Source organism: Pteronotus mesoamericanus, unplaced genomic scaffold, assembly GCF_021234165.1.
Source record: "Pteronotus mesoamericanus isolate MK-2021 breed Mesoamerican mustached bat unplaced genomic scaffold, CSHL_Meso_final contig_33, whole genome shotgun sequence".
NCBI lineage: Eukaryota > Metazoa > Chordata > Mammalia > Chiroptera > Mormoopidae > Pteronotus > Pteronotus mesoamericanus.
The window spans coordinates 14,740,219-14,759,004 of NW_026555135.1; the positions used below are offsets into that span (position 1 = coordinate 14,740,219).

General features: G+C 37.0%; 1 protein-coding gene across 1 annotated transcript in view; it reads left to right on the forward strand.

Moving 5' to 3' along the window:
* The first annotated feature begins 3,124 nt into the window (after nucleotides 1-3,124).
* Nucleotides 3,125-18,786, forward strand: part of TYR (tyrosinase) — a 92,442-nt gene continuing 76,780 nt past the window's right edge. Inside the window, exons 1-2 of the mRNA XM_054576172.1 lie at nucleotides 3,125-4,147; nucleotides 14,089-14,305. Coding sequence (XP_054432147.1) covers nucleotides 3,329-4,147; nucleotides 14,089-14,305 — 1,036 coding nt within the window. The 5' untranslated portion in view covers nucleotides 3,125-3,328. The remainder of the gene's footprint in view (nucleotides 4,148-14,088; nucleotides 14,306-18,786) is intronic.

The window sequence follows — 18,786 nt, forward strand, 5'->3', positions numbered from 1 at the left end:
TACTCAATAAATTATAGCTACTATTAAAATTGAGATGAGGGCTAAAACAAAAGTAGAGAGGAATGTTTAAACTATGATCAAATGAGCAGACAAATGCTCAGAGTGAGGGAAAAGAACAAGGCTGACTAGATCAAAATGCACTGAGTATGTGAATGATCAATGCAAACATCAGAAAATAGAGGACAATTGTTTATGGCTAGACTATAGCTTACACTTCAAATTCAATATGCTTAAAATGAATCCATATTCAATTCCCACAAACATTTTATCCTTGATTATTTCTTATTTTAATTAATGGCACATGCTAGAAACCTAGATGTCAACTCCATATCTCCCTCCCTTTCACCTTTCCCTCCTCTTGAATTTATCACTTCTTCCTCAGGGATCATCACTCTGGTTCAAGCTACATACTTTCTTGCCTGGATTATTCCAATAATCTCTAACAACTACTTCTACATTTACTCTTGTTCCTACCCCCACATCTGTTGTTATCTCAGCAGCTTGAGTGGAATTTTTAGAGATAATTTCAAAACTCTGCTTTAAACCCTTCAAGGACTATGATCTCATCCACACACATACCTTCATACTTATATCACATCTCCACAGATTTGCAGGTTATAACAGCCTTAAATGTCCTTAGGTTCCTTGAACATGCCATGCTCCTTTCACTTTGGAGCCTTTGCTTATGAAACCCCTTTTGTCTGAAATGCTCTCACAGCTGCTGTTCTTTTCACTAAACAGATTCCTGCTAATCTTTCAGAGGACACTTGACATGTACGTAATCCTAGAAAACCTTGTTTGGCTAGATAATTTGTTCTGCCATCTTCCCTAGTAACTCTTGTTTGTCTTTTATAGCAGCTTAAAAATACATTTAACCAGGAAAAAATTGTTAAAATATATATAGTTATAAAACATTATTTTAAATTATTAAAATGAAAATATTTTAATAGACATTAACATGCTTCATGAGGGTAGAAAGCTCTCTTTTGTGCTTACCATAACATCCCCATCACTCAGTAAATGCCTGAAAATTGATGCTCAATAAATCTTTGCAGAATATTTACTGATCCATTAGTTCTGGTTAACAAAGTATTATATTAACTGAGGTGTTGCCTCATACAATAATCTTCCAGGAAAAGATAGGACACTCAAATTCTATAAACTAGAGACATCTAGAGTTCACCTTGAGTTCAGAGAGAAACCAGCCTAAATGTAGTTTGGTAACTTAAGAATTTTGTATTGACAATAAGACTGATATACATGTGGGCCAGAGGAGTTAGTATCCTGTATTTGAGAATATTAATGAGGTCTGTTCATTTAAAGAAATCAAGCCTGTGAAAGAAATGAAGAGGACAAATGACATTTTAGCCATTCCTCCAAGCACACTCTGAAGATTAAGAAAGGTAGACTTGGGAGAGCAGACATAGACCCCAGTGGCGTGATGGAAGCTTTCTCAGTCACTCACTGAAACAGAGGGGCAAGTGTAAAGCAAAATTCTTAATTAAATTGAACATGAGAAGTTGATTTCTGCCTGTAAGTAGAAGGAACAGAATTACAAAAGGCCCCATGCGGTTAAAAGTAATACAGAATCAAGACTCCCCAGGGACAAGAAGCCCCATTTTAATCTCTTTGTGGCTCTGAAAGGAGGAAGAAAAAGATTAAGCCTCCTTGTGGAGATCATGTGATGATTCCCTGATCCCAGCCAGAGGCAGCATTTCCATGGAAACTTCTCTTCTCTTCCTCTTCACCCACACACTGCTCTTTCCACCTCAAAAGACTGCTTTGAGTCTTCTGAGAATAGCATGTAGGAGCCTTGATGTTTTTTCCTGAGACATACTTCAGCAGAAAGGGAAGAGCGCAGACAGACTGACATTCCAAGGTCACCAGGATAGTGATGACCATCCCAGAACCCTGCAGCCAAGAGCCCAGACACTGCCGCTTTCCTCAGAGCTTTTGCGTTTCTCACTTGTTCTTTTTGTCCCTGGGACCACCCAGAGGCGTAAGGAAGGAAGTCTAGGAGAGGCAACTTTGATTTCCCTACTCTTATCCTCTACTTCTTCAACTAACCTTAGTTGAAACAACTTCGTTTTTAAGCCCCTCCATGGATTGGTCCCGGGTTTTATTTCCTATCATGTGGGGAGCCTATCTGAATCCAATGCTCTGCCAATGAAACACAGTTCCCTCTTCTATGGTTTCTCCTGCCTGAAGTAATGACTCTTTTCTCATTGGTCTTTCTAACTTATCCCCACCATATAATGTTTTTATTCAAGGCACTCCCTAAATAAAATTTCAATGCTATTGTAAAAAACTGTGCAATTGTTTCAAGGATCCTCAGTTGATGAGATATCCCTCCATTAAAAGTCTCATGTATTTATTATCTGTACTACTCATTTGAAAATTAGTGTAAGTGTAAAATTATGCTTTTATTCATGTATTTTAATTTATCTAGGTCACTATACACATGGAGAAAGAATCCTTGAAAGAATTCATATGATCAATAAATATTTGTTGAATAAATACAATAATCCTCATTCAGTCACTTACTAAACTGAAAACTTTGCAATGGCTACAGCATTAACAAGAAAAAAAGTTTCCTTTGGGATATTAACTAGTAAAAGTCCCCAAAATAAGGCAGATAAGCTATCAAAGTGATTTATCCTTAGGAATAGTCAGAAAATGAGTGTTTAGAGAGCTAGCAAGCAGCCAAATGCATCAAGATAATCAGGGAAGAGTAGCAGAAAAAAAATTTTTTTTCTTCTGATACTTTATACAAAATGAATAAGCTCTAATATATTCAGATATGAGAAATAATCTTTGGGCTCTGAAAAGGGTCCTCTTTTGCAAAGCTTACTTCTGAAAATGCTGTGACCTATTTACGGTCTCTGAGGAACATCTACCTTATATCTACAATCTCTAATACTTCCGGAGCTTTCTTTATAAGACCAGCTCTATTACTGACACTGCTTCTTGTTTTCAAATTAAAATCATCATTAATCATAGTCAATTAACTGGGTTTTACATAGATCAGGCATTATTATTAATCATACTATTTATTATTATCCTAACCAGAAGAAACTATTAATGGTGAATAGTGTTTCTCAGGCCTATCCCACTTGCGGGGTACATGCCAACTCCAACGAAAAGTCAGTCATGCGGTTTTCAGAAGATGAAAGCTTAGGATAAAGACAGAGTGTTTGATGCTGGAGGTGGGAGTGGTATTATATAGGACTTAGCCAAAACATGTGATAGTCACTGCAGGAGTAGCTGGAAGAGAAGTGTGTGGCCTGATTACCCAGCTCAAACAGACCTTGTAAGGACTAAGGGAAGAATGTTCCTGGCCGTGTTGTACTGCCTGCTGTGGAGTCTCCAGACCTCCGATGGCCATTTCCCTAGAGCCTGTGTGTCCTCCGAGGACCTGAGGGAGAAGGAATGCTGCCCACCATGGAGGGGTGACGGGAGTCCCTGTGGCCAGCTTTCAGGCAGGGGCTCCTGTCAGGACATTGTTCTGTCCAATGCACCCCTTGGGCCTCAATTCCCATTCACAGGGGTGGATGACCGGGAGTCCTGGCCTTCTGTCTTTTATAACAGGACCTGCCAGTGCTCTGGCAACTTCATGGGATTCAACTGTGGAAGTTGCAAGTTTGGCTTTTGGGGACCAAACTGCACAGAGAGACGACTTTTGGTGAGAAAAAACATCTTCGATTTGAGTGTTCCAGAGAAGAACAAATTTCTTGCTTACCTCACTTTAGCAAAGCGTACAACCAGTCCAGACTACGTCATCCCCACAGGTACCTATGGCCAAATGAATAATGGGTCAACACCCATGTTTAGTGACATCAACATTTATGACCTCTTTGTCTGGATGCACTATTATGTGTCAAGGGATACATTGCTTGGGGGGTCTGAAATCTGGAAAGACATTGATTTTGCTCATGAAGCACCGGGTTTCCTGCCTTGGCACAGAGCCTTCTTGTTGCTGTGGGAACGAGAAATCCAGGAGCTGACAGAGGATGAGAACTTCACCATTCCTTACTGGGATTGGAGAGATGCTAAAAACTGTGACGTTTGCACGGATGAATACATGGGAGGGCGCAACCCAGCAAATCCCAACCTCCTCAGCCCAGCATCCTTCTTCTCCTCTTGGCAGGTAAGGTGTGCTGAACACATGGTATCGAGACATAAAAGAATCTTAGTAATCTCTTCTTCGGCAGGTCTGAGTAAGTCTCCCTCCCCATTTCTTCTGCCAGGAGTAGAAAAGGTCCCCTATTCAAAGCTCTCAACATACCTTGTATTTTTCTATTTTCTCTTTACCAGAGCACACTTCAAAATTGTAGTTACATAGATATTTGTGTGCTTGTTTGTCTGATATCTTCTGCTAGGTTCCCAGACTCTAATAAATAGAATATTTGGTTCATCACTGTATCCTTCAGCACCTAAGACGGTGACCTGCAAATGGTAAGGGCTTATTATTTATTAAAAGAATCGATGAATGAATATTTAGATGATTAAATAAATAAATGATCTATGCCAGTGTTTCCAGAATTTTTTGCACAGCAAAAATTCATACAAAGCACATATTAAAAGTACTAATTCCTGGCCCAATCCCATACCCATTGATTCGAATCTTTAATGGAAGGTCCTGGGGAAGCATTATTTACTAAATGTCTCTGGTGATTATTACCATCAGGAAAATTTGGGGAATATTCTTTAGATAAACCTTTTTTAAAACTATATGAGAATCCTGAGGCCCAAATACGCAAATAACAGAAACAGCTAACATTTTTTGAGCATTTAGCATATGGGAAACCCTGTTGCATTTTTGTGCATTAACTAGTTTAATAGTTTTACTAACTATTCCCCATTTCAAAAATTAAATAACTGAGGTATAAAGATAGTAGGTAACTTGTACATGATCACAGAGCTAGTTAGTAGCAGAGATAGGATTTTTTTATCTGACAGTTCGCCTTCATGATCACCCAAAACAATTTCCAAGGACATGGCAGCTAGATGTTTTTAGCCAAAAGATATGGCCATTCTGTCTCACTTTCTTCCTTAGGCTGCAAAACAAATTAGCTCTTTTCCCTCTAAAGTATGCACACTTTAGAGGTACAAGATAAGGGATTGCTATTCTAAAATTTAATTTATATTTCTCCTCTTCTGAATTTTTTACTCTGGTTTAGGGGCAAAAGGTAAGCAAAGAAATATATTTTTAATTACATATCATTTTAAACCACAAGATAGAAGGAATGCATTTCTGTTTGTATTCCAAACATTTGCATTACAGCAGTGCTTTATGGAACTAATCCCATTATTTAAATAAGATGGGAAGAATCTTATATTTGCACTTTACACTGAAGTTTTGGAATGTGGATGACTTCCCCCCTGTCCCCTTTGCCTCCCCTGCCCTTAACAAACTAATCTCTTCAGCCTTCCGAATGGAGCCGATTGATGCTCATTGAAAAGTGGTATCACTAATGTCAGCTATTTACCAAGATTAATGAGTGTACTTGTGCAGCTAAGGCTAGAAAAAAGGTGCTGAGAAAAATCTATTTCAATAAGACTTCAGATCCTCCTGCCTTAATCTATAAGTACCCAACTCTCATCTAACTCTCACAACCTCTGTTACTGCTTAAAATACTGCTATGCTTGGATGTGGGGTTCCCAGTCAGTTATAATGCTTTCCTTAACTATACAGCTTCACTTGACCCAAAAAAGTTATAATACCCACACTGAAGCTTAATAGAGAGATACTAATTGATATTTAATTACATGAGATGTATGCTACTTGGTGATACCTGAATTATATTTGTAATTATATTTGAATCACTTATTAGCTATTTAGTGGAAAGTTCTTCCTTTTGTTCCTTTATTATTATGGCCAATTTTATTTCTATATAAAAATTATTGAGTCTAATCGGTAAGTACTAGACTAAATTGTTATAACATTAGGTTCGATGTAGTTCTATATTTAAACTGCTGTGTAGTAACTGGCATTACAAATGAAAGTAGGAAGTAGGGTGGACAAAGACCATTGACAAAAACCAAGTGAACAATAGTTTAAATAAGGAAGGTAAGATGAATAAACAGTTGCATTCACCTACTGTGTGTGGTGTCACTTCATGAAGTGACAGTGAAAACCAACTTTATTTGGCTGTTTCCATTCCTTCACACAACATCTCTTCTTACAGACTCTTAAAAATTAAGATCAATTGTTTAGATTAATTTAATTCAGTAGTTCTCAGCATCTAAATTATTTAGGGAGCTTTAAAAAACAAAGCAAAATGAAAATCCCAAAACAATTGCATGGGCTCCCATCTAACTTCTACCGGAAAATCATACTCAGTTTGTCCACTGTGAAGTATAGTCATCTGCATTTTAAAATCTTCTCATGTGATTCTAATGTGCAGCTAGCACTGAAAATCACTGATTTAATGAATATGAGACTGTTTTGGTATCTCTTCTAATTTATGAACTCAGGTTCTGCAATAAACAAACCACTTGGTTAAATGCCTTTGCCTGCATTGAACACTCAAATAAAGAACTAGACTATTTTGTATGAGATGAAATCACATATCTTCCATACTCACTAATACCTTCCAAATCAGTTAGATAGCCCCTTTGACATAAAGCCTACATTTTCCACTTGATTTCAGTTATTTTTTACTTGACACAAAAATAGAGGTTTTAAAGATTCATAGCATTTGGAACTCTGAGACTAATAGACCCTTCAGTAGTATCTAGTATAGTGCCCACATTTTATAAAGGAAAAATAGGGAGGCCCCAAAGCTAGAATGATTTGTCCAAGGTCACACAGTTGAAGACTAAAACCCAGTTCCTCTGACTCCAAGGCTATTTCAAGTCAACCATGTTGTTCCCTATTTATAAGGAGCCAGTTAGACTCTGAAGGGATCAAATAAGCCACTAACTTATGGGTGTAAAATTTGACTTGTAGTCATTTTAACTGCCTTAAAATTCAATTGCACAGACAACTGGGGCAGATACACTGATGTAGTCCTTTTCATTCATATTATAATAAAATTATTCCACATCTACTACTCAAGTAGAATTAACCCTAACTCCCTTCTTATGTATTTTTGTATCCACAGAGCCTAGGACTATGATATATACATGGAATGGGCTTTACAAATATATGTTGAATGGAACACAATTAAAACTTATAGAAATATTAATTCCAATGCTAACAAACATTAAAAATGAAACTCTGCATGGCTGGATTTCTGGAACCTTACATGGTACTTCTTTATAACATTAGATACCTAAGGCTAAGGATACAACAATGCCATTATAAGCAGGAAACTTGCAGTCTGAAAGAAGACATTCTGTAGAGTTCTCTCTGAGCTTCTATATGTATGTGTGTGCCTGTAAAAAATGGACCACATAATAAAAAAGATCAAGCATATCTGAGTGTTACTTAAAGTGATTAATAATATTTAATGATAAAGTTTTCTATTAAATAAAATAATATATTACCAATCAGGTACTTAATATTAGTTTCTTAGAAAGTTTATATTCAGAATTCACATCTTTTTTTTGTATGTTTGTTCATTTATTGTTTGTTTTGTGCCAAACCTTTTCAAGGAAAAGCATGTTTGTCATTAATTAAAACAGTTCATTATTTTTGGAGATGGGGGGTTCTTAATATTAAAGGACAAATACCTATGCTCAACACAATTAGACTCAATGTTATGCAAGCAGCAGAAAAGCTAGCCAATAGAAGAAAAGGTAGATTGGGAACAGCTGTCATTATGAATCAAAATAGAGAGAAAAAAAGAGAAAAAACAATTTCCTAGATGATAGACATGAGGGAAATGTTGCCAGGGAATTCACTCATCAGGTGAAAAGCAAATCACATGGAAGCAAACAGTGGGAAGAAAAAAAAGTCACATTTTAGCAGAAAGTCATGGGTTTTAGGTAACCATGGCAACAGCTCAATGAAATAACAGCTTCTCCCTTTTTTTAATGAAAAAGATTCCATGGAATGTCATATGTTCTACATTTTTTTTTCCAGGCAAAATGCTTAATGCCATAATAAGAATCTTTGCTTCTGAAAGCTTTTAATGACTGGTAGTTAATTGCTACTTCTTTAAATTTAAGAGAGTGCTGTCTAGGTTCACCTCCATGAATACGTGTTTCTTCTCTTTTTTTTCATTTGACTTGGTACACTTGATTTTTTCCCATTATATGTTATAAATCCCCTGTATTGAAATAGAAAATGAACAAATCATTGTCTAAAGACCACTGGCATTTACCAGATGATACTGGACAATTGTTTAGACTCTCTGACCTTTGGTTTTTCTACACAACAAAAAAACTGGGGTGCAATTATCATATATGCTTGTTTTCTGTGTTAATGGAAATACTGAGTGCAATAGAAAATAGAATATTATAGTGGATGGATATAATGGAAAGGGTAATGTAACCTTTTGGATCATATAAACATGAGTTTCAGTAGACTCATAACTTAGCTACAAGATTCTGGATGAATTTACGCTGATATACATTTTCTAAAATTAAAATAATAATAAAAGAGACTGGGAAGGACCTTGGTTAGTACAAAGCACCTGTCTTTAAGAGCAGGTCTGGAGACTTCTGGACAAGGTGGCAGCATACGCAGACATGGCTCACCTCTTTGCACAACCACAACAAAATTACAACTAAAATATAGAACAACTATTGCTCAGAACAGACAGAGGTCAAGTTGAATGGAAGCTTGACAACTACAGAATTAAAGAAACCACATCCATCCAGACTGGTAGGAGGGGCTCAGACACAGAATGGGCAGGTCCCACATCCATGTGTGGTAAATAAAAATTCAGGATGGATATCTTGGGAGCCAGGAGTCCCAGCCCCATACCAGCCCCCCAGTTCAGGGTTACAGGGCCAGGAAGATAAGCCCCCACAACTTCTGGCTGCAAAAACCAGCAGAGACTGAGTCAGTGGAAGAAACGTTTAGAGCCTCAAGCAGTTCCTCTTAAAGAACCCACACATAGTCTCACTTATTCAGATTTACCTCCTCTGGGCTCTGGGACCAGGGTGGAGATTGGGGGGCATCAGTGGCATGCAGTGACTGAGGTATATGGCAGCAAGGTGAGCAGAGGATATTGTCCCTTTTCTGGGCCCTCCCCCAAACAGAGCCGGTAGACTGGTGCCATATCTAAAAGTCCATCAACCTACCTAACACTGTTTGACCTGCCTTGGAGATCCCCAGACCTTCTGCCCACTGGCTTTAAGGCCTGCCCAAGCTGCTTTTTCATATTAATGGCAGGTCTTGGCTCATGATTCAGACTTTCTAAATCCTCTCAAACAAGCATCAGCTGGCCTCAGTGAGCCTCAGGCCTGCAACTAGCAACCTAGATTCGCACCTTGGCTTTGCCTGGGAATCTCCAAGCCCAGTACAAGTAGCAGCCACCTCAGATTGCTTCATAACACAGGCATAGTGGCCTCAGGCAAAACACAGGTTGAGGATGATCTTGGCCTGTACCACCTAGGAAACACCAGGTCTGGCATGCCCAGTGAACAGCTGCAGATGACATTGGAGCGCCACCACTCTGCCCCTGCACAGTTGATCCTCCACAGAGGGTAGAGATTGGTGGTAAGTGGTCACAACCAGTCCTTGCAGCTGCCTGGCCTGGGTAAATCCCTTCCATTGATCTGCCAACAGCAACTACAAGAGAATGGTGTACTCAGCCCACATGAAGGGTACACCTTGAGTATCCAGCCTGGGTAAGGGGAGACTGTGCCACTTGACCCTATAAGACACCTACTACGTTAGGCCACACTTCCAAGACACAGAGTCAAAGCAGCTCTACCTAATACACAGAAACAAACACAGGGAAGTTGCCAAAATGATGAGACAAAGAATCATGGCCTGAAGGAAAGAACAGATCCAAACTCCAGAAAAAGCCAAACAAAATGGAGATAAGCAATCTATCAGATGCAGAGTTCAAAATATTGATTATAAATATGCTCAAGGAACTTAGTGAGGACCTTAAAAGCATAAAAAATATCCAGTTAGAAATGAAAGACACACTAATTGACATGAAGAACAAGTTACAGGGAAACAACAGTAGAGTGGATGAATCAAATCAATGATTTGGAACATAAGGAAGCAAAAAACAACCAATCAGAACAAGAAGAAGAAAAGAGAATCCAAAAAAATGAGAATAGTGTAAGCAGCCTGTGGGACAAATTTAAACAATCCAATATTCACTTCTTAGGGGTGCCAGAAGGAAACGAGAAAGAGCAAGAAATTGGAAATCTATTTGAAAAAATAATTAAAGGAATCTTCCCTAATCTGCTGAAGGAGATAGACATGCAAGTTCAGGAAGTATAATAGAGAGTCCCAAACAAGGTGAATGCAAAGAGGCCCACACCTAGACATATCATAATTAAAATGGCAAAGCTTAAAGATAGAGATGGGAGGGTGTGCGAGAGTAGGTGAGAGGTGAAGAAATTAAGAAGTACAAATAGTTACAGAATAGCCATGAGGATGTAAAGTACAGTAGCCAAAGAATTTACTACACACATGACCCATGAACATGAATAAGGGTGGGGGGATTGCCTGAGGGAGTGGGGGGTATGGTGTGGTGGGGGGCAAAGAGGGAAAAATAAGGACAACTGTAAGAGCACAATCAATAAAATGTAATTAAAAATAAAATTAAAATAATATTGTAAAGCAGCATTGTAAGGAGATTTGATGAAATCTGTTAACATAAAATAATTAGTATCTAACCTATTCTTTGAATTATATGTGTAGAAATTACTACTACAATATATCCTTATTTGATATACCAATGTTAGTTATTATAATAATGAATATTAAACAAGTATTATATAGTCAGAGTTAAAAAAACTTTGGTGGTCTGCCCAATGGTCTTGTATTCAATAAATTATAAGAGCTGCTATTATTAAACACTCTATACCTGGTACTATGTACTAAGGGTTTTACATGTGTTAGATTCTTTTATCCTTCATTGAAAGTTGTTATAATCCCCCTTCACAAATGAAAAACCTTGATACTCAGAGAGTTAAGTATTTTGTCCAAGGTCATGTAGCTAATAAGAAGTCAATACTGGGAAATACGCCTTTCTGATTATGATCTACATGATCATGAGGTTAGTGCCAACAATTTCTCCTACCCTGCTTCACCTCTGTATCAATGAAAGGCAATGATTTAAGGTTAAGTTTTTCAAATTATTTTTGGAACCAAGGTAGATTTCCTCCTTGTTACTAATACATCCAGTCATCTGAACACTTAGTCACTTGGCAGGTGGCATTTCAGCAAAAATAGTTCCACTGAAACCTATCCAATTTAACCAAGAATATCATAAGATGTTCTATTATTCAAACAGAAATGAAAGTGATCTCCTCTATATACCTGCCATGATGTCTAGTTAATTGACACTATAAATGAATCCAACACATTACATGTCATACAAAAGTTATATTAGCTTTATTCAAACATTCTTAATTCATTTACAGGTACTAATAAATGTAGCTGATATTGCTCTGGAATAAGAGGAATGCATATTAATTTTCTATCTCTGCCCCTAAACATCCTATGGCCTTAGAAAAATAACTTAACTCTTCTCTTCTCATTCTTAATTACATGAATAAAAGCATTATGGAATGTGTTGAAGTATAAAGAAAACTAGAAGCAGACATTTGTTGAGTCAGAATTATGTTATTTCATATTATTATTTATTATATTATCAATATATTAAACATGTTTATATTATAAAATGTTAGATGTATTTATTGTTTCATATTATAGTTGAGAAAAATTGAGATTTAGCAAGTCTAAATAACATACTCATTGATACACTGCTAGTAAGTAGTAGAACCAGAACTGAATCCCACATCCACCTCAATTTTAGAGCCCAATTCTTTTCAACTCATAAATGTTATTTTACTGACCAAAATTCAAAGCGTCCCTAAGTGTTTCTCATAACACAGCAGCAGCCACTCCTGGGGCACAGGGCTCATTCAGTTGATGGTGATTTAATTTGCTTTGACATTCCTATAAATTGCAAACCCATGGGACCAGGAGACTGATAGGATTGTCTTGATTATTTTTAACTATGGTGCAAACAGCTGACCAGGAAGTCTTTTCTCTTGCAAAATATTAGTCTTACCTGTTGTCTATAAATTTATTAACCATAACAGAGGGCTTTAGATCCTGCAGCCTTTTGTGTATTTTTCCACACTAAGACTTAGATTCCTCATAATTAAAATAGAGATAAAATCATATAAACCAACAAGGTGAGAATTTTTAAAAATGTGCACAGTGATGTCTTCCTTATGGTCTGGGACACAGTAGGGCCTTAATATATTTTTACTAAAAAAAGATATATTTTTGTAAATATCTCTAGCACAGAAGTTGTTAACGATGAAAGGACTATGAAAAAAGTGTGTTCAATACATGTTTGTAGTTGAAGATACATTGGTTTCCCCCTTGATTTGTTTATTCATTCATCAAATATTTATTGAGCTTATATCCTAGATTCTGAGAATCAACAATAGTAATAATTTAAGAAGAAAGTTGTCCTCATGGAGATTACATATTTTTTAAGGGAGGTGATACTGAATTCTTTTAATCAAGGGAGACTACAGTGAATAAAGTTTAAGTTTGACAAAGAAAAATATTATCTACTGAGTGGACACAGGTCTCTGATAGAAGAATGTACCTGTTGTGAATAGTCAATGATGGCAGGACAGGTTCTCCTGCACTTATATTTTGCTACCTAGTTGCATCTTGCTACCTAGTTACTTGCTTTCATTGAATCTAAAGCATCAATGATTTTAAAATGAAGAATTAATGTATATACCACTACAAAATAACTCTGTCAATTAAATTATAATGTGATATTATTAACCCCTTAGAATTTTATTTTATAATTATTGAAAGGGCTACATTTGTCTTATTTAGTCAAATTTTTATCATAGTTCACTGTTCCACATACATACAAAGAAAACTATAAACAAAATATTTCAGCGAAGGATGTCTAAAACTTCTTCATATTTAGATTCAGTTCCTTTTGAATTACTTTTGTAAGTCAGAATCTCCAGTGGGTTTTTGTTTTTGTTTTTGTTTTTGTTTTTTTCAAAATATTGCCTTGACCTTGAAGATTAGGTAGGATATCAGATGCAAGGCGTGGGTATTCTTATGGAAGAAAAAGGGGCATGAGATGAAGGGGCACATGCACTGTCCAGAAAAGTGTAGCCTATCAGAGCTTTACAGTAGGATCACAGAATTTTAAGCAAATGGAGAATGGCTGTCAAATTCAAGATATCCTCTGGAGGTAGAATTGACAGTATCAGTTGCTGGTTTCAATGTGAAAGACAAAAAAGAATAAAATACAAATAGTAAATATCAGTTTTTGGCTTAACATGATAATTCATGGGCTTCTGGTTTGAGTTGCAGGATGTTTGGTGAGATAGAAAATGTAGGAGGAGTAACAAATTTGGGGTTTTTAATGTTACATTTGAGATGCATGTGAGATAACACTGAAAATTGAAGTTGGAGATGAACATACAGGTTCAGGGTTCAGAGGAGTTGTTTTGGGCTGGAGGTAGGAGTTAGGGAGTTCTGATCATATAGTTGGCATGTAAGCCATGGAATTGGTTATTACAGCCAGAAAAGATATAGAGAGATAAAAGAGGGTACAGACCTAAACTCTGGGCCAGACCTGCTCTTCTGGGCATAAAACTAGTCAAGTCACACAACGAGTAATTACCAAGTGCCTGTCAAGTTAGTTTTTTCCTGAAACATTTGACAACAATCATATAAAGTCATTCTTATACCCATTTGATAGCTAAGGCTTAGAGAATTTAACACATTTTCTTGAATGGTGGATTCAAGACTACAATTCTTTTCTAGATTTTAACTTTCATAGTTTATTCTTCAACCCTCAGAAAGCTGCTTTCTTCAGTAATTTCCTTTAAATTACTAATCTCCTTATGATTAGAAATAAAAATGTGGTAACCAGGAATTTCAACCTCCCTACCTTCCCCTTTGACTTTGAATTAGAGGTGGTGACAACTTTAACATCAAGGTGTTTTGTGCAGATCGTCTGCAGCCGATCAGAGGAGTACAACAGCCGCCAGGTACTGTGCAATGGGACTCCTGAGGGACCATTACTGCGCAACCCTGGAAACCATGACAAAACCAGGACCCCAAGACTGCCCTCCTCAGCTGAGGTGGAATTTTGCCTGAGTTTGACCCAGTATGAAACGGGTTTCATGGATAGAACCGCCAATTTCAGCTTTAGAAATACACTGGAAGGTAATATCCCCTATTCCACTCATTTAATTTCTTTTTTTCTGAATTTGTCTTTTCTATCTCTTATCCAACCCCTGAAGTGCAGGAGAGTTTGAAAGTTCAGAATTTTGCATAAGGACATGTGTCATACGTACATAGTTGGCCCATAAACCAAGCAGAATCTAGGCAGCACACCATAATCCAACACATTAACAAATCTTTCGCAAACTCTATGGCTGTATCCACTATATCAGTAAGTAGAGATAATAGGCAGCCTAATGGCAAGTAAAACCAGGTTTTTCCACTAAATAAGTATTGGTGCCAAACAAAATACAATTTCAGAACTTTTTCTATTTTGTAATTATAAATAAAGAACTGGAGACCTATTATACTTTTCTAAGTTTTAGTATTTTATCTAGTTTAAAATATTCTGGACTATAGGTTCTTTGAGGCAAGTCTATTCTTTTAATTATAATAAAGATAAAACCCCTGTACAAGGGTTAAGCCCCTGTTCCATTGTCCCTTAAGATTCTTTGCTTCCTCAGAGACTCCTTTTCATACTTCCTTTTAGGCCCTACTTACTTCTCTCGCAAAACTCTCAATCTTGCATGTATCTTTCCTTCAGCACCTGTTCATTCTCCTCTGCTCAAGGCTGTCCCAGTCATAAAATCCATCCCCTTCACCGCAGTTTGCACTATGGAAGCAAACCTACAAACAACACAAGCAAACAAGAACATTAACTCGAGTCACTGGAGGTTTGGAAAAACATAAGTTACTGACTTGCAACGAGACAAAACCCCAGAATTTAACACTAGACACTCCACCTCCTAAAACCTCTGGCACCCTACCATGTAGACAAATCTTGCTCTCTTTCCTTCTTTATCCTTAAATTTTTGTTTGTTTTGTTTTCTTGTCCTTGTGGTGGTTGCTTTATCCTTTAACTTCTGTTGCTCAACTATGTAGTTTCCCTGTCTCATTTCCCCATGTCCTTCCACTCTCTAACTCTGGAACTTATGCTCCATAAGAAGCAATTTAAACAAAGAATAACTCTCTAAATAGGAATCCCGGTGCCAGCTGTTAAAATGAAAAGTAAGATTATTTTCCTAAAGTACTAGGAATGATTAATGTTTTCCAAGTAATCACTGTGTACAAGACACTGTGCCAAACATTTGTATAGCACTATCTTAATCCTTATACTCACCCTCTGAGAAAGAAGACATCATTTTTCCCAGTTTAAAGGGAGGAAACAGGATCAGAGGCGTTAAATAATTTGGCCACCATTGCTCATCTGTTAAGTGGCAGAGCTAAACCTGTTCCTAGATTTGTCAAGTGCCAAAATACAAGAGTCCTTTCCGTTGTACTCAGATGACCCACAGTGTGCCGAGTTTCACGATGGTGAAAAATATAAAGCTGATTCTTCAATAATCACACATGAAGGCAATGCATGGTGCCCAGGAGCCTCAGACAATACAAGCTGAGGCTATGGCACCCACACAAATTGACAGCCACCATCGGGGAGGATTGATTGGGTATCCACGGGGACTGTGCAGAGTTTAACAGGGTTCCAAATGCTGACTTAATGACATTGCAAAGAGAGGCTCCACACTTTGAGGAAATGGAGAACTTTGTAGGATTTTCAGGCAGATTTTCTAGCAGGGAGAAAACATTAACTTTGTTATTAAGGAATATGGGATGGTCACAGAAATATGATAAAGGAACTTCACTTCTCTGGCCTTCAAATAAAAAAAAAAAGTGACTTGACCTGTATCAACTTAGCTAGTAGCTTTCAAATGAGTTTCTAATGCATGGAGATGAGTAGACAACACCAAGTTTATTGGAAATAATTTGCTATCACTAATAAATTGTTTGTGAATTCTTTTCTTCCTTTCCAATAATTTATTCTCATTCACACGTAACTTGAGGAGAGAAAAGGCATATCATAGCACACATGTATTCAATGAGTGCTGATAGCTGAATACATAAATAATATCTAAGATACTTCAAATTGCATGTAACTCACTGATTAGCTCATCTATATTTGCTCTATGAAGCTAATGTACTGGTAGGAAAATGTTAGAAAACATTGATTTGATCTAACAGGGGCTTTTCCTGACCAGGGACACATTTTTTACTCTTTTCTTCAAACATTGATTCAGAAATAATTTTAAGTTTACAGAAAAATTGCAATGATAAAACAAAATACAACAAAGAGAACCACATATACACACACACACACACATACTCTTTACAGATTCACTTACTGTTTACATTTTATCTTGTCTGCTTGCTCTCTCTATCTCCCAGTCTGAACCGTCTGAGGTAGATTACATTGATCAGAATATGTTACCCATGGACATTTCAGTGTTTTTTTCCTTAGAACAAGAATATTCCCCTACATAACTACAGAGCAGTTAACTTCAGTAAATTCTGTGTTGATATGATGTTTTATTCCAGTCTAATATTTATATTCCAATTTTTTTCAGTAGACCCAATAATATCCTTTACAGCATTTTCATCCCTGGAAGAGGATTCTGTCAGGAGTCAGGTAGCATTTAATTGTTATGTCTCATTAACCTTCATTAATCGGAAATATTTTTACACTTTTTTAAAAGAGATTGATATTTTGGGGAGTACATTCCCTCCAACCATTTTAAAGTAGAATCTTCCTCAGTCTGAGTTTGTCTGACATTTTTTCATGATTGGATCCAAGTACTGTATTCTTAGTCAGAATTCTACGCAAGTGATCTTATGTCTTTCTAGGAGGGTATCACCTCTGGAGGCACATGCTCATCATCTGTCTCATATTGATTTGATCATTCGCTCCAGGTATAGTCCAATTTTCCCATTGTATAAATCACATTTTCCCCCTTTCCTGTTAATTAATTGACTACATGGAGTCATTTTTAACATGATACAAATATCCTGCTTCTCATCACAATTTTCCCCTGCAGTTACTATCCATTGATGGTTATAATATGATGACTTTCCAACTTTAGTACTCCCTCTACATTTATTAGCTGGCACTTTAGGATTCTACTGTTAGCAAGAGCCCTTCCTTCTTTCTTTCTTTTCTTCCTGCCTACTATATAGAGTAAAGACTTTAAATTTTTTAAATGGTATATAATTCCTTAAGGTGCGTAATTATCTTGATAGTCAAATGGTCCCAACTTTCACCTGTAAGTGCGCCTTCAGTCTGGTTCCTATGTCTCTGTTTTATATCCCTATCACATTTTTAGCACTGTCTTTCTGGTATTACAAAATATTTTAGAGTCATCCTGTACCTACACTGCCCGAGGCCTGGAGTCAGCCATATCTCCAAGAAACATTGGCTCCTCTCAATGGGGAAGGATACTAGACACAAAGATCTGGAAGTTTTGTTTGATAGGGAGACACATTTGATTTCAAAACCCAAACATAGTGGGGTGGGGGGGGATGGGGGATGTCTTGGTGTACAAGGAGTACTCAAAGTGAATATTGTTGTGAGGACAGCAGGTGATCTGGAGGAACCGGAGCAAAGGCAACCATTGCATTCTGCTGTCTCAATAAGTACAGGTGGAAATGAATGATTGGTTTTGAATGAACCTCACAGTTGTTGCTGTTCTTCTCTATTGTTGGCCTTGCGAGCAGTGTGTAACATATACCCTGTAGGAAAAATTCTCACAGCCACTCCCGGGGCGGGGAAGCTGTTGTGTTTTCATCCACTGAAGTTATTTATGTATCTTCAGCTTCCCTCTTAGATTTATTGCTGAAATAAATATTGAAGATGTACAATTTATAAATTGTGTAAAAGAGACACAATTTATAAGTTTTTAGATAAATGTTTTTAGATAAAGCAAAGAAAAATAAGTATGTATTATAAAAGGTAGCCTTCTGATTAGGCTAAATAGTTTGTCCCCATGGAGTATGGACTGTTAGATACAAAGAATCTTCTCATGTGCAAATCTCTGACTACTCATGGTATCTTGTACTTCCCAGTTTAATGATACTGCTAGTGCAAAATTAGAACTACTGTGTGTGTTGGAGAGTAGGGGAGGACTGGCAGTTTAGTGAAATGGTTAAAGGCAATCAAACCACCTGGAATTTGCTTCAAACTCCACCACTTCTTGGATGTGTTACCTTAAGTATGTTATTTACCTCTGATCTTTAGTTTCATCATCTCTAAAATGCAGAGAACAACAATTTATGGAATTTGCGTAAGAATTGAATGATATAATACATGCAAGGAATTTATAAGATTCCTTAAATAAATGGCAGCTGTTATTATGTTAAACTGGTATTAGCTATGGACAGTCAGTTATCAGTCATTAATTTTTCTGACAATTAGCTTATGAACCAAGTATCAACTTGGTCTTGAAAAAATAGATCCTGATGGGCTAGGTGTAGCAGAAAACTAGGGAGTGGAAAAAGTGGAAAAGAAAGGGAGGGAAGGAGGGAGGGGGCAAGTGAAAGTGGTGGGAGGGGGCAGAGACAAATGTATTTGAAAAAATAAATTAAAATAAAATTTA